Below are 23,304 nucleotides of genomic sequence, written 5' to 3' on the forward strand. Positions count from 1 at the left end.
TCACCCCTTTCCCTTTCATTCTCAGGGTCCCCTGACAGATGTGTCACCAGCATCTCTCCAACCTCCCGCTGATCTGGCGGTCCCCCACCTTCTGACATTACAACCAGAGGCACCTGTCACCTCAGTTCCACTGCCTTGTCGATGAGTTAGATCCAGCTTTTCTAAGTCCTTCTGGTTCGCTCTCTGAAACATTTATCAGCTCTGCCACTGTTATTATTATTTTGCCGGTTTCAGATCTTGCATCAGGCTTAACTGAGTGCCATTGCTTGGCCAGTTTCCTCCCTAAACTATTTCTATTCTCCCATCCATCGGACTTGGAGAATCTCCCTCAAATGTCACTTAATCTCATTATTAAACCTTTAAGCTACACTTGCTCTTTCTAATTTGCTTCCTTTCAAATTAATGCTCTTACTAATAGGATGGGAGTGTTGGAAACATCAGATCCTTCAGACATGATTTTACATATAACACACTTAAGATTCACAGAGATTAAGATACTTCCCCGTTACCTTAGGATCTCAGGCACCTCGGTCTTTCCAAATTGCTCTTTTCCAATTTATAATTCAAATCCTACCTTCTTCTGTCATGTCTTTACATTCTTTCTGTCTACAGCATGGTCTACTTAAGCTTGTCATAGTTTATTCTACCTTTTAAAATACTACTTCTATTAAGGTAACAGAGGTTTACAACACTATATGCTTCAGGAACAGATTCCCACCTCCTCTATTGTATATGACTCCACACCCACCACCAAGGTACCCTAGTCCTTCACCAGTCTCCTGAGACCCCGTCCACTTTGCTACCCACCTGCGGTGTCCACTTTAGTCAGATTTCTAGGGTTTGTTTTTGGTCTGGTTTTGTCTGATTCATTCTGTTTCTATATTCCACATATATGAAACCATCCGGCACTTCTCCTTCTGACATGTTTTTTAGCATAATCCCCTCCAGTTCCATTCATATTTTCACAGGTGGCAAAGTTCATTGCTTTTTAAAGCTGAGTAGTATTCCTGTGTGTGTACATCCATCTTGGATGACTCATCTGCCCTTGGACACTCGGGGGCTTCCATCACTTGGCTATTGTAGGTAGTGCTGCATTGAACAGAGGGGAGCTTTTTGCATTCTTCAGACAGATACCCAGAACTGGACTTGCTGGACCATATGGTATATGTATTTTTAATATTTTGAGACGCCTCCTTACAACACACTATTTTAAAAATAAATGCTCATTTCATCTTCTAAAAGCTCTCTCATGATAAGCCTGCTTGACAACACAAATTATTCCAGGAATTTGGTTTTGGCTAACTAACTATCATAGATCAGAACTAGGGGTCTCCCACAGATTCAGGCTGTAGGTCCACAAGGACCATTGTGCCACTGAAGCCTCCTCAGTCCTACCTTTACATGGAGACAACTGGCTGCAGACTGCGAGTAAAACACTGCGAAGATAAACAGGTTTATCTACAGGTAGACATACATATAACAAACCCATATATACACACATGCATATGTAGAGGTGCATATAGTGAATTAGGCATGCTTTATGTTTTAATGTAAAAGCATAAAAATTCTTAGACTACATAAGAAATTCACTATTTATTTTTTTACTTGGTAAGCTCATGTCACCCAGAGAACAATGTACGTAGCACTTTCCTACTTTATTCTCCTATGCACTGAAGTCCTTTCTCCTTTTTTCTCTATCACTCCCTCCAAATATCCAACTTTTAACTTTATCACTGATAGAAATGTAGCTCATCACCCTTGATTACTTTCATTTCTCCCTCAGTCTCCTTCTTGGAAAATATCTGCTTAATTTCTGGAGTTTAATCAATGACATGATAAAATGACAAGACTAGATATGGCAGAATTCAGCTGCAGGCAGCTGAAAAGAGGAAGGGGCTTTTCAGCCAGGTGGGGAGGATTTAGGAGCACCGTGCAACAAAGGCCTTCGCAGATGGGAGATGCACAGGTCTTAAATGAAGAGTCCAATTTGGGGAGAGTATCTATACCACGAGATACCACGAGACCCTCAGCTTCTATTAGAAAAGTCGCAGATTTGCCACATCACTTATTTTGTGCATGTTGAAGGAACAGCAAAAGGGAAGGAAAGCAGTAAGTAGATCTTGGTAAAGACTCAAGAAGGGAGAATAAAAGGTGACTCATTTCCCAAACAGCCTGAGGTTTGGGGGAGAACGTCCACTTACACTTGTTTAGGGGGGTCTGGATCATTGTCATTTTACCTGCAGCCTCTTTCCACTGACAGCTGTGGCTGCTATTTTAATTTTGAAAGTCAGCTGTTCTCTTGCCAGTCTTGACACAACATTTTAGGCATGTTCTGAAGCATGACTCATTAAACTCTCCAAAGTCCAAAGCACTTCAGTGTCCTATTCAAGTAGAACTCTGCTTCCTGATCTATGGGATATTCTCAGACCAAGATGTAAGTTTAAGACCACAAGCAATTTGAGAAGATTGGAATCCCAGCCAAGACATTTGGCAAAAAGCACTGCAGACCACATGAGATGTCCAAGGGACAGAGGGAAGTAGATTAAAAACATAACTGCCAACATTTTATATAATCTAAAAGGGCTTATTGATGAGGCTGCAATGTTACTCCCAGTGGCACAGTGACTAAGGTGTCTTCAGTGTCTCCTTGGTTACAGGGCTGAGGGGGGACAAAAAAAGAAGAAAAGGAGTAAGGCACTCCAATCTGAAGAAGAAATAATTACCTTACCTTTAAGATTAGAGTGCTAGGGGCGATGATTTGATTCAAGGAAAATCTTTTTTATTATCCATCTACTCATTAATTACTATTAAAAGGTATTTTTTGCTGACTCAAACATTTGCACTAAATAATTGTGATTTTATTATTTTTTTCACAAAATACAAAGCTTTGCACCACATTCTAATAGTGTTGTAACACAGGAAAACCCCAGTGTTTTCATTGGAGGAGGGGTGATTTACATATATTGATTTTATACACATTCTTAAAATTAATATTAAATGAAATTATCATGACAAAGTATACCAACCTTGTTTAACATGCATATTATTGCTTGGTACTTGCATATACTTTGAAATGGCACACATACAAAGTATACAAACATTTCAAAAATTTAAGGGAAATACTTAGAGATAGTTGTTAATCCTTCCAAATAAAGCACAACCTGAAACCAAAATAAATAATACTAAATTGCTAATAAAATCTAAGTAACACTGATTTATAAATTACTCATACAGTTTATAAATAAAAACCTTCAGCTTTATGGAAATAAATTAGATGTGTTCCCAAAATGTCTAATATATTTTGAAAGACTTTCAAAAATCTTGACAAATATTAATGCTGTATGTTCTCGGGGGTAAATGTATATCTATAGCTATAGTATTTACTGCAGTTTTCAAGTAAATTTTTCAAATTAAATCCATGTCTAAAAGTCATGATTATTACAAATTCTTACTAGTAACTGCTAAAAAAAACTCATAACTCATTCTAGTTACAAGTTAGTAAGAGTATTATCTATGCAAAAACTCCTTAACTAAAAAATAGACACAATCATATTAGAAGCAAACTAGGCAAGAAAATATATAGCATATTTTATTTACAGTTACATTTTTAGAGTGCATTAACGAATAAGTAGCAAACAGTTTAATTATGCACACTTAACTACAAAGAACTACATAAAGATACAACAACAAAAAATACAGATGAATAATGAGTTTTCAGCCAGAGGTATATTTACTTATCTTTGAGATTTAGAAATATTCCTCATTGCTGTTGGTCAAACATATAGGGCCTGAAATCAAAGGTTTGATTTAATTGCTCAGGGGGGATCAGTGTAAACGTCTTCAATGCAAACAAACCACCTTCAGCAGCGGCTTTCAGTTCTCTGCTACCCAAAGGATCTTCCAATACAGGTGCTATTTACTCTAAGAGCCAGGAGAGACCGTTTGAGAAGTCACCTAAACAGGGACAGGACTCAAGTCCTTAGGTGTTTACTTTGGAAAAGACCCTGAGTGATCCATTCCCTAGTAAGTTTGTAAAAGAAACATGCTCATAACCGAATCTGTTCAATTAAAGAGCAAGATTCAATAGTGCTGCCACAAACCGGTATCCCTTCTTAGAACATATTTCTAACACAGTGCTAGCCAGGGTCTCCCCCCCCTCCCCCCCCATTGGGTTTAGGGGAGAACATTTAGATAACTTATATGGCTTCCATGAATCCTCAGCTGAAATAAATGCCAAGCATTTATTTCTAAACCAGTTTAAGAGATTATAGATGCTTCTCAAGCAAACCATAACGTTAGTTTTGCCTTAGGTTGTAAGCAAGTCTTCTTAATGCTAACCGGCTTTGGCTTTACAGCTTTTAACAGATTATGGTTCGTGTGAGAGCTGCTTAAACTTATTATGTTGCTTTTCCAATGATCTACTTTTAAACTTGGCACAATAAGACTGGAAGCTTACAGGAAAGGAGAGGCCTCAAAAGTTGACAGAGGAAAGGTTGGTATGAGAGAGCAAGGGCTAGGGAAACTTCAGGGTATTAGGCCCAAGAGATGGGAAAGCGGAAGGATTCAGAGAAAACTTCAGGGAGAACCGTCAAGGATTTGAAGGGAAAAGCAGCTGTGGCATCGCCTGCCTCCAGCTCCAGGTCCTGCTGGCTCTCACTATCACACGTGTTTCGGGTCAGAACTCACTCTCAGTAGCTTTAGCGTGTCTCAGCCAGCCGCTTAAGGTTAAGGCTGGAGGGTGAACTTGAGCCCAAAGCCTTGGGACACAGGAAGGGTCTGGGTCTCACTGTTGTGCTGGTTTGTCCCTGTCGATAGATACTGCCAACCTCTGATAAGTTTTGCTTCTTATGAAACCAAAACACGTAAGTCTTCTAAGAAGCATCATGCATAGTTCTCAACAGTTACACGGACTTTTCAATTTCACCCAATACACTAAACCACTTAAAGCCTATTCAAATGAATATTCATATACCTGGAGTTAAGAGTAACCTGATGGGGGTTTTCAAATATTACTGCAATTAGAAGTAAATAAATGGATTTAAATTAAAAAGAAAAGTAACCTAGAAACTGAACTTTGTTCAAATATTTATTTTAAAAGTATCTCTTGGACCATGTTTTTCTCTCAAGTGTGAAAGAGAAGAAACATGAATATCACAACACACTTTTCCCTACATATCTCCATGAAAAGAATGTTCTCTCAGTGTGAAACTAATGGTGGAACCGGCGGTAAATCTGGCTCCTACACCAGTGCGAAGCCCCATCTGGTGTCAGGTACACCAAGGAGAAAGTGTACAATGTTAAAATCGACACTTTAGCAAAAACTTGATTTCAAAGAGATTACTGAAAATTTAGAAAATGATTTGATTCAAATGCCTATACCCTAGGCGGTTTCTAAAACTAGCTCTTTACAGCAGTACAGGGTCATCCGTCATGTATCAGCCCCCCTTCGGCATGGTAAACATGTGGTTCTTTCTTTTAACATAGGGCCAGTATATCCAACTAGAATAAAAACTTAATTTCTACTTTCTGTAAGTCTCCTTCATAATTTAAGCAGTAATTGGTGTTCTTGCACACACGTCACTCCATTTGAGTTTTAAATGAATAAAAACAGGACTCACTAAGACTCCTTAAAAAGATCTTAGACACAAGAATGCAAACTCTTATAAACTCAAGGTCATCATCTTTTTAAGTTCCAAAAAAAAGTATCTAATGCAGAATCTATGATCTTGCATGCTATTTAATTTTCATTCATTTTCAAAATTTTGTAAGAATTACTATTTTCTATTACATGTTCAAAATGCATCTTTATGATTACAGGTTGTCACTAATCTTTTTCTACAAAAATATAATTGCTTAAAAATTTGTACCAATTTGCTTTTATTTTCTATAAAGACGTTAACAGTTGTTAAATATTAGAATGCCTAATAGAATTAAATGAATCCATGTAGTCAAAATACTTAATATGTAAAATATCTAGCAAAAAGTTTATCATTTAACAAATGAAAAATTCATTGTTTAATCAATGACATGTTGTCTTCGACTACTTGTAGTTTAGGTAGGTGGGTACAAAGAGCGAAGTATAGCTCCTGGACAGGTCTGACTTAAACAGGCCTAGCAGTTTGTGGGCTTTTTGCACTTCATATGTGTTGTATAAGGACAGATGAAGAATCTACGTTTAAATATTGTATCTGGAGGTTGGCTGGTTTCATGCAGTCAGCACTAAATAAGAACTGTTAACCAAGTATAAACCACAAACATTAGTTTAAAACATTGGTGTTTTAAATACACTTATTTAGTGAGTAGCTACATGAAAGAAAAATACTGTCCATAAAACAAAAATAAAATTCTACGCGTGACATAGCAAATATAAAAAAAGAAACTGTTATGCAGATACTCAATAAATAGTATCATAGTTTTATGTTGTCTTTATTTTGATGTGGGTTTAAAATCTGTGTTCAGAAACTATAGAAATACCCAAAGAGTCAAAAATATTTCAAATTTTGTCTCAAGGAATGGCTTTCCAAAATATTTTTCTAATATAAATGTTTCCTTTTAAAAATCGTTTTCTGGCAAAAAAGAGAAAAGAATGAGATAAAACCACATACTTCCCGGCCCCCACTAAACAACCAATATATATTAAAGTGCCTCTGATGCGGAAAGCACTAAATTTAATAACAAATTATTGATGTAATATTAGTAGCTTTAAAAACAGATATCCATCTTTTACATCACGTTGTCTTTCAAACATAAATGTACCAATCAATCATCTTATCATTTAGTTACTGACCTTTTTGAAGATGTAAAATGTATTAGGTTCCCTCCGCATTGGGCTACCAAGTCAAACAAATGTAAGTCTTGATAAATCCAGCCTCTCTTCATCAGCACAACACAAAGTGTGAGTCAAATATTCTCTTTCAAACTGAGAAACTTAATGGATTTGATCTTTTGATTTGGCTTGATTAAATTCAAGTATTCACCCTTGGTTAAATTCAACATTTTTTCTTAGGTAAGAACAATCATTAAAGTCAGATATCTGAGAAAAATAAATAAAGGCAACAATAGCTAACTATATAACATATAGGCATTTAAGATTGCAAGAACCGAATCAAAAGCAAACACATCTATTCACACAAACAAAAACAAAAAAACCAGTCTTGAGTCATTTATTGTCATATAAGACAATACTGATAATCAGAATATTTGGACAAAATGATAAAATTTTTCTTTAAGAAAAATAGACATTCAAAGCACTCAAAATGCTCATGAAATAGGGTGCAAATTGTGAATCAAACAGGAATACTGATTTTTTTGTGGTTTTGTTTCAAGAATAGACCTACCTTTGGAGCATGATAAACACATATTGCATGAAGTTTTGGTAGTGATGATGCTAGGTTCTGAACTTTAAGATGATTTTGCAAATAGAAATGATATATTTTTCATAGAAAAAGTACAAGAGAAGCAGATGGGGAAAGCAATGTTAAAACAGGTTTTTTTTTTTTTAATGCATTCCTCCACTTAGCCTAAATAGTCAACTATAACATGCATTTTTTAGAGGATCTCTTAGGAAGGTCTATAAGATCTGCCTTAAACCTTACTATAAAATAAAAAGCTATCTTTTCATAAAATGCTAAAAATCAAAATAAGAAAATAACATATGAAAAACCTAAAAGTACAGGAATTATTTTCCATGGCCCAAGTAGCAAAATTTCCTAAAGTAAGTAAAATACTGTATCATTAACAGATAGCATATCTGAAATGAAAAATACATCACTTCTAATAGCCTAAAAAAGAATTTGAACAATTTAGAAAATAAACCCTACACAGGCATTGACAGTCATAGTAAGAAATGAGTATGAAACAACAAAATGTTGACAGCTATTTCTAGATTTAAAAGCATCTTCCATTCTTTTAGCAAAATTGGTGACATAAAAGTTAAGTGTACCAAATTAGCATGATCATCTTGTCACAGAGAAAAATACCAATGCAGATTAACAGATTCCTGAAAAGAGTCACCACTATGTGTATATTTTTTATTTAAACCTTTAAGAGTTTACCCATGCTCATAATGCAGAAGGAAATCAGAAATTTGGGGATAAAAACTAACTTTACTTTCTCTTTTCTAAAGGTTAAAAAAAGACACTGAAGTACTGAGTAACAAGTATAATTAATAAAGAAGCACAAGAACATGCCAAGAATTCATCATATCAGCAGATACAATGCAGATAGTAATGAAGTATGTGAATCACAGCCCCACTGTTAGTCAAGCTTTCCATTCTGAAGACGATTTTTGGCATTCTCTTGTCTGATGAGAGAGATGACTTTGATGCACCCCTTTGAAATTTTGATCATCCACATGACATTCATCACATCCAAAACAAAACAAGTGGTGATCCAGGAACACTGGATTAGAAATCCAAGCCTCATGTAGGGTTCTGTTCCAAACACTTTATAGAGAAGGAGATAGGTCGGCGGCATGGCGGCAATCCTCACCATGAAGAACACCACGGTCATGAGAATCCCATTGATGACATTAGCTTTGCAAAATTTAGGATACCCTAGAACTTCATAGAACCACCTGGTGAAAAAAATCAAAGAAATATCACATCCAGCCCACATTTTTGCAGCTTAGCCATTTTAATTTTAGGTTTTAGTCTTTAAAATTCAGTGACCATCCCCCTAAAATTTTTATATGGCCAGGCAAAGGGCCTTGAATAGCCAAGCTATATTAAAATAGATCAAAGCTGATGGGCTTACACCACCCAATTTCAAGAGTTACTATAAAGCTACAGTAATCATGATAGCATGCTATTTTTGAAAGAACAAATCAATTAGTGGAACAAAACAGGGAGCCCAGAAATAGACCTACACACTTATATCGACTTATTTTTGTTTTTTGGTGCAAAGGTAATTCAATGGAAAAGGACAGTCTCCTCAACACTCAAAATGGACCATCGGCTTAAATTAAAATGCAAAACTAGAAATTTCTAGAAACTTCTAAAAGAAGACAGGAAAAACATGTAAGCTTTTGTGTTCTGTGACAGAATTTTAGATACTACAACAGGAATATGACCCATGGAAGAAAATAATACTAAGTTGGGCTTCACTAAAATTAAAAACTTTCTCTGTGAAAGGCACTGTTAAGAGAATTAAAAATACATCCATACACTGGGAGAAAATGTTTACAGAATACACATATAATTAAGTGTATGCAAAATATTTAAAGAACTTACAAGAAACTATCCAATTAAAACAGAGAAAAAGCTCATAACTCCTCATCAGAGAAGATATGCAGAAGGAAAATAACATAGAAAGATATTCAACATCATTTGTCAGAAAAATGTGAATTAAAACAATACTGCTATATATCTACTAGAATGCCTAAAATTTAAAAAATCTGACAATATCAATTGCTGAGTAGGATATGAAACAATACTAACTCTTTCATTTGGAATGGGAATGCAAAATGGTAAAGTTACTTTGAAAAACAATATGTCCATTACAAAACTAAATATATTCATAGCATATTGTCCATCAATTATACTCCTAGGTATTTTTCCAACTCATTTGAAATTTATTTAATATGTTCATGCAAAACCTGCACACCAATGTGTGAACCAGCTTTATTCATAATCACCATAAACTTGAGGTAACCAAAATGCCATTCAAAAAGTGAATGAATAAGAAAATGATAGCATATGTATATAATGGAATACTACTCAGCAACAAAAAGGAATGCTCAATTTGTATTGAGAACATGGATGAATTTTAACTATACTTTGTTAAATAAAAGAAGTCCATGAAAACAATACATACTATATGATTCTATATATAAAAAAAATAAAACACTCTGGAAAAAACAAAACTATAAAGACAGCAAACAGACTGGTTGCCAAAGCTTCCAGAAGAAAGAGTGTGTAGAATAGGGGATAGCTTAAGGTGGTGAAACAATTCTGTTTGATACTGTATAAGTGGATATAAGATATTATGTATTTGTCAAAACCCACAGAACAACATTAAGAGTATATGCAATTTTTAAAAAATCAATGAGAAGGTTGTAGGATGCTAGAATGGAATTCAGGCTGTAATAAGATGTTATATCAGCATTACAAATGCATGGCATAAACTCACTGAGGAAAGTGAGGTAAAAACAGTGCTGATCCAAATTAACTTTGAAAGACAAAAAAACTTTATGTTCTAGTTGCTGAAGCTGTGTCTCCTAGGGGAATGGGTTAACAATTCTGAAACCATTATAAATGTATATTGATATTCAACAAATAAACTTGTTTGATGAGGAATATGAAAGTGGGGATCAGGTTTCTCAGTCTTAACACAGATTATTGTATTTCCAAGTTGCCAGCTGAGATGGCACAGAAACAAAGAGACCCCATAGCAATGAGCACCCCTGGGGTACAGATCTTGGTTTCTAATACCATTCTTCAATAAAAGGAGACAGGGCCCCTTGGGAAATGGTCAACTCTAGGTCAGGGACAAAGATTATACAGTATGACCCTAGATTATTGCCAGCTTTATTTCTTCCCTCAAAGCAAGAAATTTTTCAAAAACAAAGTGAGTAAGGTCTATCAAAGAAACACACAAGTCATCTAAAAGAGCTCCCCATGGTGAGAACTATAATAATTTAGAGTTGAATTATAGCTGAAAGTATAAAGCACACACCCATGAATCCACAGCAATATAAATGAATGAATGAGCAAGAAGAGACAACTTCCCCGTGAAAAGTAATTGTAAATAATTTATGTAACTATCAGACCTACAAAGCATAACTTTTGTCTCCTCAAGACAAGGTTGCATAGTGACTTCTTCCCAAAGAGTTGAGTATGGAAGACAGGTGAGTGGAAAAATTGAGAAATGTGATCAAATCGACCTCAGCCAGGTGACAAGGAAAATATCATTAGTGGTAAGTCATGTTTACAGCACACAGGCCTGCCATAATGTGATGAGAATGGTACTCTGTAGTCTTCCTCCTCAAACCCCATGCACAATTCAAATCTCATCATGAGGAAAACATCAGACAAACACAAACTGAGAAATAGTCTACAAAACACCAGATCAAAAATCCTCAAAATGGACAAGGTTATCAAAAATAATGAAAGCCTGAGAAACTGTCACAACCAAGAGGAATTTAGGGAGAAATGACAGCAAAATGTGATGTATTCTGGTGTCAATAGAAAAATGTCCTTCAGTAAAAACTAAGGAAATTTGAATAGAATTATCATTAAGACAGGTACAAAAGAAAAGCCAGCCAACTGTGTGTGGTTGGTACCCTCTGCTAGTCCCACACAGAAATCTGTCTTTGGCCATTTAGGTTTTTCTCCTCCCCCTTCTAAAGGAATCTGTTTCCTGGCTGTTGACTGTGCAGTGTGGGCCCCTCTACAATCAGTGTAAAAACAGGATATTACCTAGTTTAGTTCATGTTTGGAAAGAGGAGAAAGAGCTACTTATAGGTTGAGAAAAAATGACATAAGCAAAGAATCTGTCTCCATGTGGTGGTTGGATGAGTTTTAGGATCAAGAGTCAGGCAGTGCTGGAGTGAACCTCAGGAAGCTGTGGGTCCAGGAGATGCTGTGAGTTCAAGAGGAATGAAGAGAATTTTAAGAAGCGTTGCTGTGCATAACAAACTGCATCTTTGTTGAAGTCCTTGGAATTTTGCCAGTGAGGAAGGATTTAGATGCAGTACTGTTTCTGGGATGCTACTCAGAGACTGGCCCTGAGCTGACCCCAGCTATAGCTTGGTTGCAAACATAATTCTTTATATTAAATAAATGACTGTATTTAATAAATATTAATTCTGAGTTTTAGGAGTTTAGGAACCTAGCTTGAGAAACACTGTCCTCCATCCCCATATTATTTTGGTTCTGCTACAACTTCTGAAGTATTTCTTTATCTACTCTTCCTTCTGTTATTCCCTCACTCTACATAATATTCAAATTTATTTTTTAAATACCATTTTTTTCTCAGAGCTTCAGATGCAAGCTCTAGCTGCCCATTCAGAAATTTCTCTCTCTGCCTCTTCTAACACTTCCATTCAGATGCTGTGTGTGTGTGCTCTTGCCCAGTGTCTCTAAAGCAGTCATCGCCTTCATTCTGAGTCTTCCTGACTCCCTGTCTCCTTTCAAGGGGCCATTCCTCCAGGTACAGGACAAGTGTGACCTTAAATTGTCCCTTTACTCTATCTCTAATTTCTTACTTTTTGCCAGCTTTATTTCTTCCCTCAAAATTTCTATTTTATCATCTCTCTATCCCTACAGTATAATTTGGGCTTCCACTTATTTTCTGGACTAACGAAACTATGCCTTTCATTCACACAACTAAGAGCTGAATGTTAACCCACGAACCCAACCTTTTACCTCAAGCCTTACAATCTTTACTACAACTACCCAAATAGAATCATTCCAGGTGACTTTTGCAACATCATTCTTCATTGTTGGATCTTCTCACCGTATGCTCAGTCACATTCAACAAGCTCCCTGGCATCTACACCCCTGTGCATGTCCATCTTCCTTGTAAGACATACTCTCTGGCCCTACAGATCTACGAATTTTCTTCCACACAGTGTATTAATGCCACTTTCCAAAAACTTATGTGCAGGCCTTTCACTCAAATGGAGGGCCTCTGATCCCCCTCCATCTATAAAAAAATATCTAAACATTTAAAGGCATACCCCAACTTACCTTTTCTGAGAAAGTCTGCATGACAAGTACTAGTCAATAATGGTCTCAAAATGCAGCCAGTGGACGCCTGAGACTTTGGGGGTGTCTATTTTTGCAATAATACCAGAATATCACCTGTCTTTTTCATTGTACTGATTTGAAACTGATGGTGCAAAGTATTGGTGGATAAACTTGATCTCTGAGTACAAAACATGGCAGTGGAACAAAATGATATTAGTAAATATGTTATCCTTACTGCCATGTATCTACAGCCTTTTATGTACTTGATTCAAAGTGTAAGAGAGTACAGTGAATTTGGATATAACAGTGGACAAAATGTTCACTCATAAGTTTTCAGAGCCTGCATTTAACTAACCTTTAAGAAACTAACTCTTGGTGTATGTTGGTATAATATTAAAGAAGAATACCCACAATTATTTGAAAGATTAGAACAATGCTCTTCCCTTTTCCAACTACATTATTAATTCTGAGAGGTGAGATTTTTTTCATATTCTTAACCAAAACAGCATTTCACAACAGACTGAAAGCAGAATTGGACCTAAGCATCCAGCTAGATCTTCTCAAGATACATTTTGAAGAGTCACACAAATGTACAATGACACTGTCCCCAATAAAATTATATTCATTTTCATAGTGCAGTTATTTTTCACACACATAAAAACCCAAAATCTCATTATGAGATCTCCATGTTGGCCTAGGGGTTAAGTTAGCACCATCACTGCTATGGCCTGAGTGCCATCTCAGCCAGAGAGCTGACCCACAGGGCACAGCAGACCTCTCCTGACCTGCCTGCTCCTTCCCTCAGCAGTATATTTCAGTAGATCTGTCTGTTCTGCTCCCCATTCTGTTTCTGGTAACTCTCTCACCCGCAGCACTTCTAGCCTACACCACAGTTTTTCTATGCAAAAACAAACAAACAAACAAAAAACCTCATTATCTTAACATGAAGTAATATTTCAATATTTACTGAATTAACAAAGAATTTTAAATTTCCAATTAGGTAAACATCAATAGACAAAGATGAGCAGAGGACTGTGGGAGAGTGTGGTAACACACACCTAAGAGGCAGAAGCCTATCTTTCTGAATTGTATACAGAGCCCTATAACAACCATTACCTCAATAAAAAAATTTTTTTTATATAGGTATAGTCCTCAGGGACAGAAAAGCTCATTCATGATCTCATCTATGAGCTCAACAATTTTGAAAACTGGTGTTTTTACCATTAACACTAGCACTTTTTTTCTTGCCCTTTTTCATACAATATCCTACTTTACTACCTCATTAATTTTGAGGCTTATTTTCTCAAACATAAACATGACACTAGATGCCTGACTAAAAGTCCCCAGAAGGAGGAACTGGTCACTTAGGAAATATTCAATTTTATTTTTATTGAGGTTACACTGGTTTTTACAGCACTGTAAAGGATTTAGAAATATAGGATCACGATGTCCAGATACACTTAGAATGAATACATTAAAGAGCACAGATACAAAGTTTTTGAAAATTTTTAAATAAATTTAATGGCAATTTATAAAAATGTCCTAATAACAGGTAAGGGTACTTGTGCAAGAAAGAAGGTACCTTTATTCAATGACTTTTTATAAAAGAAACCAAGAGCGTGGTATATATAACTCAGCAGTAGACGTTTAACTGCAGTCCAGGTGTCTATGTTTTCCTTTACTCTACACCATACCAGATGCACCCTACATCATTCAAAGCTCTAAAATAGAATATAAAAATGCCATAAACTATACACAAAATAATGAAGCTATGAACATTTCTAACAGTGCTTAAGTAGCTGAGCTCAGGTTTGTTATAATCTACCTGCTGCTTCATCATGCCATTTCTTACTTATACTTCAGCCCCACTTCTCATTTTTCTTAATTTACAAGAGCCTCAAAATTTTTAAATTTTTCTTATAAAAATAAAAGAATTAAGTATAGTATTATGATTTCTTCAAGAGTTACAGCCAAAACCAAACTAGAGTTCCCTTAAGTGTCAAAGGTCATTTTCTCCTCTTTCCAATCTCATCATCTGAATCCTGTTCGAGAGATGGAGGCTGCTAGAGCTTAACAGGTCACTTTTTAGGAATCATTCATTCAAAAAGCAATCAAGTAACTCCTATGTACCACACAATGTGTGGATGCTGAACCATGCAGACTTGCAAAAAATTTGGCCCTTGATCTAATGAAATGCAGAGCTAAATGACAGAAAGGGAAAAAAAAAAAAAAGAGAGAGAGAGAAGGCTTCATGATGAAATGTTTAACCATGATGGCGTAGTATGTCCCTAATACAGAAGCACAGGTATGGGCCCCCACCCTGCCTGCAACTAGGTGGAAGTTAGCAATGGACACCAGCCTACCCCAGGTGCCTTTCCAGCAGGTGGACAAGTCTGAAGTGAAAGGAGATTTTTGAGGGAAAATGTGTCAGAGGGATTAGCTCGGCGCAGCCACTGCGAGGACACAACCTGGGAGCTGCATGTTAATTACTGTGTTTTAGGAGGTGGCGTGAAGATAGTAACAGAAGAGAGAGGTGAGAGGGAAACAGAGCAGGAGCCAGGCAGACAGTTTAGAGAACGCCACACTAGAAGCCACCACCGACTCTGCCACAACTCATCAGCTCTGACTTGCAGTCACAAAGGAGCATGGCTGGGTCTTAAATCTTCACTCCCGAGCACAGAAAACAGGCAGCGGGTTTGACCCGTGAGCCAGTTTGCCAACTTCCAGAACACCACTGTCCAAGAGAATGTTCTGCAATGATGGGAATGTTCTCCAGCCACACTGCCCACTCCAGGGGCCACAGGTCACATGAGGCTATGTAGCACTTACATGTGAACATTTGTTGCCTTTTTTTTTTTAGAGGAGCTGAGTTTTAAACTCTATTTAATTTTGTTGTTGTGCAGCAAAGATTTTATTTAAGAAAAATATGCTTCTGAGAAAAAACAACTGAGTTGGGTCAATGAACAAAGCAATCTGGTATTTAATTCCATGTGGGTAGTCACATGTGGCTTGTTGGTATTGTCTGGACAGTCACGAGGCTAGAGGCTGGTCCAGCAGCTGAGGCAAGAGAGAATGAATTAAAGCAGGGACAGTAAACACGGACGGGTGAGGGCACAGGCAAGAACTACTTGGGAAGCGATACGGCAGGACCTGATGCTGCAGTTACAGGTGAAAGAGAAACAGCCAAAGAGGACACCAATGTGTGGGGCGCGGGCAGCCCAGGGCAAGGCTGGGGCCCACACTGAACAGGAGAGCAGCGTCTAAGGCACATGGTGAAGGGGTGGGGGGAAGTCCATGGGGATTCCAACTGAGATGAAAAATGTACCAAATGAAGAATAATGTAAATATATATATACATAAATATATAAAATTTTTAAAAAAGAATAGAGCAGAAAATGTCACATTCTGTTTTAGACATGCTGCATTTGATGTGCCACCTGGGAGGAGAAAACCCTTGACAACACTACAAGGAAGTAGTTATATTACATATGCTCTTTTTTCTAGAGAAAGCAACTGTGTTAAATAACTTGTGCAGAGGTCACAGCAGTAAGGCAAGACAAGATGGCATTGCAAGGTGAGTTTGTATGATTCGGAAATTCATATACAGTTCACAAAACATGAGAAGCAAAGAGGTAACCACTGAAGTGTTGAAAATAGAAGAATTCAGCAGGGAGACGCACAAAGAATATCAGTGAGCCCCAGGACAGGCTTCTGGGGAACCCTAGTATTTATGGAATTGTCCCTTCTGAAGAAAACTCAGAGAGGGTAGCAGAGAAACACAAGATCCAGGTGAGGGCAGCATCGTGGAGACAAATCGTGGAGACAAAGGAAGTGAGGCGTTAAAGGCAGGGGGTGAGCAACAGTGTTGAGCCCACAGGGAGATACAGTAAGATGGACACCAGAGAGAGGTCGATGGATTTTGCAACTCAAACAATTCCAGCAAGATGAAAGAGGAAGAAACCTAGCTGTCAAAAAGCCAGGACAAAGTAAAGAAAGCAAACTGTGAGCTATGCTCTTCCAGTACTTACTAGGTTTTAGCTAGCATGGGACACCAGCTATTTAGCATACTGGATCTGTATCGTGCCAGGTGCTTTACATATATAACCCCATTAAGCTTCACAACTAACTATAACATCTACAGGTATCATGATGCCTGTTTTATGGGTAAGAAAATTCAGGCTGTGAGAAGATGCAAACAATGCAAGTGGAAGATCCTGGATCTGAACCAAAGTCTTCTGACTTCAAAAACCACTCTTTTCCTCCACACGTTCACATTATGATGGCAGAGGAATGTTTTTGGTTTAAAAGGCCTCTCCCCCAGAACTGTTCTTCTTGAAGAAATGACTGGCAAGCAAAATAAGAGAGTATACAAGTATTTGGGAGAGAAAAAGCATATCAGCAGATCTATAATCCATTCTCTCCTGTATGGGCACCAACTTCCCTCTGGCAAAAGAAAAAGACAGACGACCAGGCTGCTTGGTAAACACATTAATGACAGACCTGACAAGTAGATGACTCATCAGGAGTATTCAAGACAGGAGTCTTCAATAGACTGCTTTTAGATCTACTCAGTCTAGGATTGCTTAAGGTAAATGAACCTAAAATGGGTAGATTTATGAGGTTTGACCTGCTGGAGAATGTCACAAGCTATGTAACAATTTGTGTATTAAATCAAGAGCTAAGGCTAAACTGGGTTAAGCTAGGTTTTAGCTAGTATGGGACACCAGCTATTTAGCATACTGGATCTGTATCGTGCCAGGTACTTTACATATATAACCCCATTAAGCGAGAAGTACACTTATCTAGAAATACGCTTAGAGATCACATTGGTAACATTGTTCCAGAGGGTCCCCAGTGCAAATAAGGACCAAGGGAGCCATGTTGATGGTTCTAACACACCCCTGCTCTGTCTGTGCCTTGTGATAACTGTGTCTTTGGGACCATCCGTGAACCTGATACAGGGCAAGCTCTGCCTGGTGAGTCTAATCTGACACAAGTCTTCTGCATTATCCCTGTACTAAGTCACAAAAGGCTACATGTAACAAAGGGAACTTCCCATGGGTTTCGTATTTTGACCTAAGACTTGAAGAATAGATATATTTTTCAAAGGTGGGGGGGGAGGGAAGCAGAGGACAAAAGTAAAGAGAAGTGAGAATGTTCCATAGATGCATGAGAGAGTAAGACAGCATAAAAATGACTTCAGTGAGTAGTAAGAACTAGGACTGGAGACATACGGAGCACATTATATTGACCTTCAAAAGTCAGAGAGGCATCTAAACGATATAGTTTTCAGTAAGAAAGTAAACCCCTGAAGGGGAACACCAGGAAGATTACCCTGGTATTGCAGTGAGGAAGACTGAGGGAGTGAGGATCTGGACCCGGGGAAGCCGATTAGAAAGCCAATGCAGCATCAGGCCATGGAGATCCTGCAGGCCTTCAGCTAGGGCCATGGGTCTGGGGTGAGAGGAAAAGCTAAGTACGACATGGGAAAGAAGATCAAAGGCTTTGTTAAATAACAAAATAAAGGATAACAATAATAAATCAGTTGTCAAAAATGAGCAACTACCTTTCTCCAGAAAGTGAAGTTTAACTTCTTTCTCCTTTTGAGAGAGGCTATAATTCCTTCTGGGCTTTGAAGAGTAAAAAGGAAAAACTTCACAGTGGAGAAATCTGGCACCACCACCTCAACCCTGTGTCAGACACCCACAGAGCTAATGTGGCAAGATGGGCCCTTCTTCTCCAAGGGACTCCTGTCGAACTCATCGATCCAGGTAACCACAAGAACAGACAAATCCAGATTGGGCAACACTCCTTACCTCTGCTGCAGTCACAAGCATAGAATGAAGACCAGAGAAAGAGGGGACTGTGGAGACATAGCAATGCTCTAAGTCCTGGGACTTGAAGGGGACCCCAAGGAGAAAACAGATGAAATACAGTAAAGTCTAGAGTTCACCTAATAGAAATGTAATATATTAATACTGGTTTCTTAGTTTTGACCAATGCTTATAGGAATGTAAGTTGTCAACAAAAAGGGAAACTTGGGGAGATGTACAGGAGCATTCTCTGCCTCCTTTGCAAGTTTTCAGTCAACCTAAGATAAATGGGCTATTGCTTCCAAATGAGGAAATAAGATAATGTTAATATCAGAATCTAAGGCTAGGAGGAAGTCAGTGTCAGAAATATGAACTAAGCCAAGATAACTAGAAGCTGTGTTTATTCTTTCCCAGGCAGAACCCCACTCAACCCTGGGGTCAGTGAACACAGCTCATCCTGCAGTCTACATCAGAGAGTATGCCCTAAAACCAGATGCACTAAACAGCATCTCCCCAAAGCCAGCATCTCCCCAAAGCCAGCTGCAAGTGAGGGAAACTTGGAGTAGAAAAATTTAGAATAGAAGGTCTCACAAGGACAGACACCAGAGGTGGGGTAGGGATGATCAATAAATCTTAAATAAGCAGCTATGGAAGGTTCCAGGAATCTAAGGTGGGGGTCAGAGAAGATTCTCAGCCAGAGGTGAAGCAGAGAAGATTATTGATTTTAGAAGACCGACCAACCCGAATCCTTGCCCTGGCAAAATACAGCATGTCTATGCAGACATCTTTCCTTTTTCTCTTTTCTTTAATAAACTTGCTGTGTGCTGATGGATAGGAATGTCTGCTGAATTCTTCCACAGAACCATCAAAGAACCCCACACACCCAACATCATCTGATCTCCATCACCAGCACCACTGGTCTCTAGCTAGGGAAGCTGGGCTAAGCTACTCTCTCTTACCCAAGGTCTGGTTTTCTCACTTGTACAAAATGATAATAATACATATCACATATTCTCATTTTTATATAACTTTAGGATCTTGGGGGGAAAATTTCCCCAAACTGAAAATAAAAAGTATGACTTTGAAATCATGAAAGATAGCTGCCACCTACCGCTGATTCACAAAAGGGCTGGACAGTTCTGCAAGCAGGCGAAAATTCCCAACGTACGGCAGTGCTCCACGAGTCTGGGTGATAAACAGAAAACAAATGTCAAGAATAAAATTCTTATCAGAATTTCCAAGTGCTGAGGAAACATTTGAGAGCTTCCTAGAATAAAACATCAAAACAAACCAAGTCTGCGAGCTGATTTTCTTTTTCATGAGAATATAGATATGTCCTTAGAATTCGACAGCATTTTTGAAAGTCAGCATATTGTACAATTATGTTCACTTAGGAAAACAGCTTTCAAGCAGCTGTCTCATGTTGAACTCACGAATTCTGCAAATAGCTATTCTTAATGGCATTCTCAAAGGACAAAATGGTGTATCTTTTAGGAGTTGAGGAGTTTTGGGGACAATTAATAGCTAAGAGGATTTTTTTTAATTCACTAATAAAAACACCTTTAAAAAACTCTCAAAACTGTACTTAAAATCCTAAATAACCATGTATAAGCCTGTGAGCAGCTGTATATTTTTCAGCTAAAACAACACTGAACTATCAGATGTGATGTGAAAAAGGTATTTGTCAATCAGAAGATCCTACATAGAAAACGCACACTTTTGGCACTTTTTGAATTTAGAAACATGATGCCTAGGACAAACGAGTGATTTAATAACAGGAAAAGTATAGCAGAGTTAGTAAGCATTTGAAGGAAAACTGAAAGCATCCATTCCAAGGATTTTATTCAATATACTTTAAAATTGTTACTAAGTGAAGAGACTCCAGCACTTCCGGTTTAACCAGAATTATGATTGCACATGAAAGGAAACTGTCCTACCCACCTGCCACCTATCCAACATTGTACAAGTTTTCCTGCCAGATACATACCACACATGCTGCCTTCTAAATGTGAACAATATAAAGCAATTTAAAAAATAATGGATGAATTTTTTATCTGAGGTCTTTCAGTACTTCTCCATGTACTTTACAGATTAAAAATACAGACCTGGATTATCAGAATTAGTTTTCCCAAGGCTAATCTAAAATCTTTATAACCTAGACTTACTATCCTTAGTGAAACTGGAAAATGTTGAGGAAGAAGGAAAGAGTGGCCAAACAGAGAGAGAGAGAGAGAGAAAACGAGTCCTCATGGGCCAGATGGGCACGGTACCCTGGGTGTGCCCAGCTCCTTAGACAGTCAGCAGGAGCATAGTCATACCTGTCCCAAAATACACAGTACACTAGCAGCATTTACACACATGCTATTCATTTAACAGAAATATGAAGAATGGTTGTTTATTCAAAAATCATGTTAGCTGTATTACTTTTGTTACAATAAATGCTTTTATTTAAATAAAACAATAGTCCTAGTTAATAATAGCAATTAAGAGTAACAATACTAGTTAAAGTTTTAACTATAATATTTTTGTTTCTTTCAGTCCTTTAATTCTGTTGACCATGTACATTCAATAGGCTATATTAATGTATGCTTTTAAGGCATGTAGGACTTTTGGAAAGAATAGATAAGGAAAGGAAAATGTAATATAATAGCACTAATTAAATAGCTATTACCTGCACTGCTGAAAGATAATAATGACACCTTTCCATCCATGACTTTTATTGTGTTTTCTTTTCCAATAACACTGATCTGAACTGCCCTTAGACTTTAAGGAATAAATCCTTTTCTTTTTTACATTCTCCCTAATTTCTTTCACCTCTTTCAAAGGAGAATGGCTAGTTAACTCATTTCTAGCTCACTGGTTCTCAGACCAATGGCAGCAGCACCAGGGGACTTGCCAAGAGTGCCCCATCCCCGACGTACTGAATCAGAAACCCTGGAGGTGGGACCTGCAGTCCATTTTCACCAGGCTGTTCAGGAATTACCAACCCACATTAGAGTTAGAGAACCACTGTTCTCACTCCCTTCTCTGAAATCAGAACTGGTGAACTCTGCAATCACCCCACTAGATCCTATGTCATGAACAAAGCATATCTGCTTCAGTCCTCTAGAATTTTTTCCCTGACCCTTTTAACAACCACCAGCTGCACCAGGTGCCATCACAGATCATGCTTGTGCAAATACCTGTATTTTCTGTGCTTCATCTACCGTCCCACCCATAACTCAATTCCTCCTCATGTGTTCTGAGTTGAACCTTGCCTGCTCACTAGAATCACCTCCACAATCTTTTAGCATAAAGAGTCCTTCAGGCAGCAGGCAGGTCAGGAGAGGTCTGCTGCGCCATGTGTTCACCTCCCGGGTGGGAATCGAACTTGTATTGAAGTGGCTTTAGCTTCTTAGTGCTGTGCTTTAACCCATTGTGCCACCAAGAAGGGCCACAAATTTCAATTTTTAAAGAAATGTGTAACACAGAATTTGAGATTGTCAAAAGCATGTTATAAAAAAAAGTTATTTTGGCCCTTCCTGGCGGTGCAACAGGTTAAAGCACAGCTGTCTCAGCACAAGTTTGACCCCTGCCCTAGGAGGTGACCCTCATGGCATGGCAGACCTCATCTGGCCCGCCCACTGCTCCCCTCAGCAGTGCACTTCACCAGTCTGCCTATTCTGCTCCCACCCTGTCTCTGGTGAATCCTCTCACTGCCCTGGCACCTCTGGCCTGTACCCCAGTTCTGTATAAATAAATAAATCTTAAAAAATAAAACTTAACTAGGTAAATTTTGTTAATACTAAGAAGAATAAGTAAGTTTAAGTCCATGTCCTAAAATTAGGGCCTATTCCTCCCTACCTACATAGAGTTGCTTTTCCACCTCAAGTAAAACCTTTACCTGACACCTGGCTATTTACTTAGGGCTACAGGATCAAGCCTAAAGTGCCAAGAAATGGGCGAAAAGAAACAGACCACTACACAGCTAATCAGGAAGGAATGTAGACTTGATACTGCAACTTTATTATACACACTAAATCATGTCAACAACCATGCCTTTTCAAGCAGTCCATGTTACTTAATAATTGCTGCAGGAAAAAAAAAATGTCGAAAAGAAATATAAATACTTCTAAGGGAAAACTTTTGTTTATGTAATAAATGATAACAAATCTGCCCTCACTTGGCTCAACTATATGCAAACATAACTCAGCTGGTCACCACCTTATTTTTTTTTAAAGATTTATGTATTTATGCATACAGAACTGGGGTACAGGCCAGAGGTGTAGGGATGGTGATGGGATTCACCAGAGACAGAATACGAAGCAGAACAGGCAGATCGATGAATCACACTGCTGAGGGGAGCAGCGGGCGGGTCAGGAGAGGTCTGCCGCGCCATGTGGGTCACCTCCGGGACCAGGGATTGAACTTGCGCTGAAGTGGCTTTAGCTTCTTAGTGCTGCATTTACCCGCTGCACCACCTATTAACTTCACAGCATGGCACGGCTGAAATGTCCTCTGAAGCTCTCTGGTCCTATTACCCACAGATTTTTACACCCATCTACAAGAGCCCTTCCAATTTACTCCTCAGCCTGAGCAACTACATGGTGAAGGATGTAGCATTTTGTAATGCAGCCTACTCCTTCGTGGGGCTGCTGTTTGACACGTTCTAGAACTAATCTGCACCGTCGCTGTCTTACGTTTGCCGGTCCTGCTTTTGGTCCTGGTGATCCCAAATCTCCTATTCATATGATAACACTTCAAACAGTGAAAGTCAATACACATCTATCTTCTTTCCAGGTATAATTTCCAATTTCCTCAGA

General features: G+C 38.1%; 1 protein-coding gene across 3 annotated transcripts in view; it reads right to left on the reverse strand.

Moving 5' to 3' along the window:
* Positions 1 to 2,829: 2,829 nt before the first annotated feature.
* Positions 2,830 to 23,304, reverse strand: part of LOC101637714 (transmembrane protein 56) — a 61,434-nt gene continuing 40,959 nt past the window's right edge. For all 3 annotated transcript variants that reach the window (XM_012730148.1, XM_004689517.2, XM_012730149.1), the window contains exons 6-7: positions 19,614 to 19,687; positions 2,830 to 8,575 (exon numbers count right to left, since the gene is read on the reverse strand). In XM_012730148.1, the coding sequence (XP_012585602.1) occupies positions 8,257 to 8,575; positions 19,614 to 19,687 (393 nt within the window). In that variant the 3' untranslated portion in view covers positions 2,830 to 8,256. The remainder of the gene's footprint in view (positions 8,576 to 19,613; positions 19,688 to 23,304) is intronic.

This window comes from Condylura cristata, unplaced genomic scaffold (genome assembly GCF_000260355.1).
Source record: "Condylura cristata isolate star-nosed mole 26May11 unplaced genomic scaffold, ConCri1.0 scaffold00026, whole genome shotgun sequence".
Lineage (NCBI taxonomy): Eukaryota > Metazoa > Chordata > Mammalia > Eulipotyphla > Talpidae > Condylura > Condylura cristata.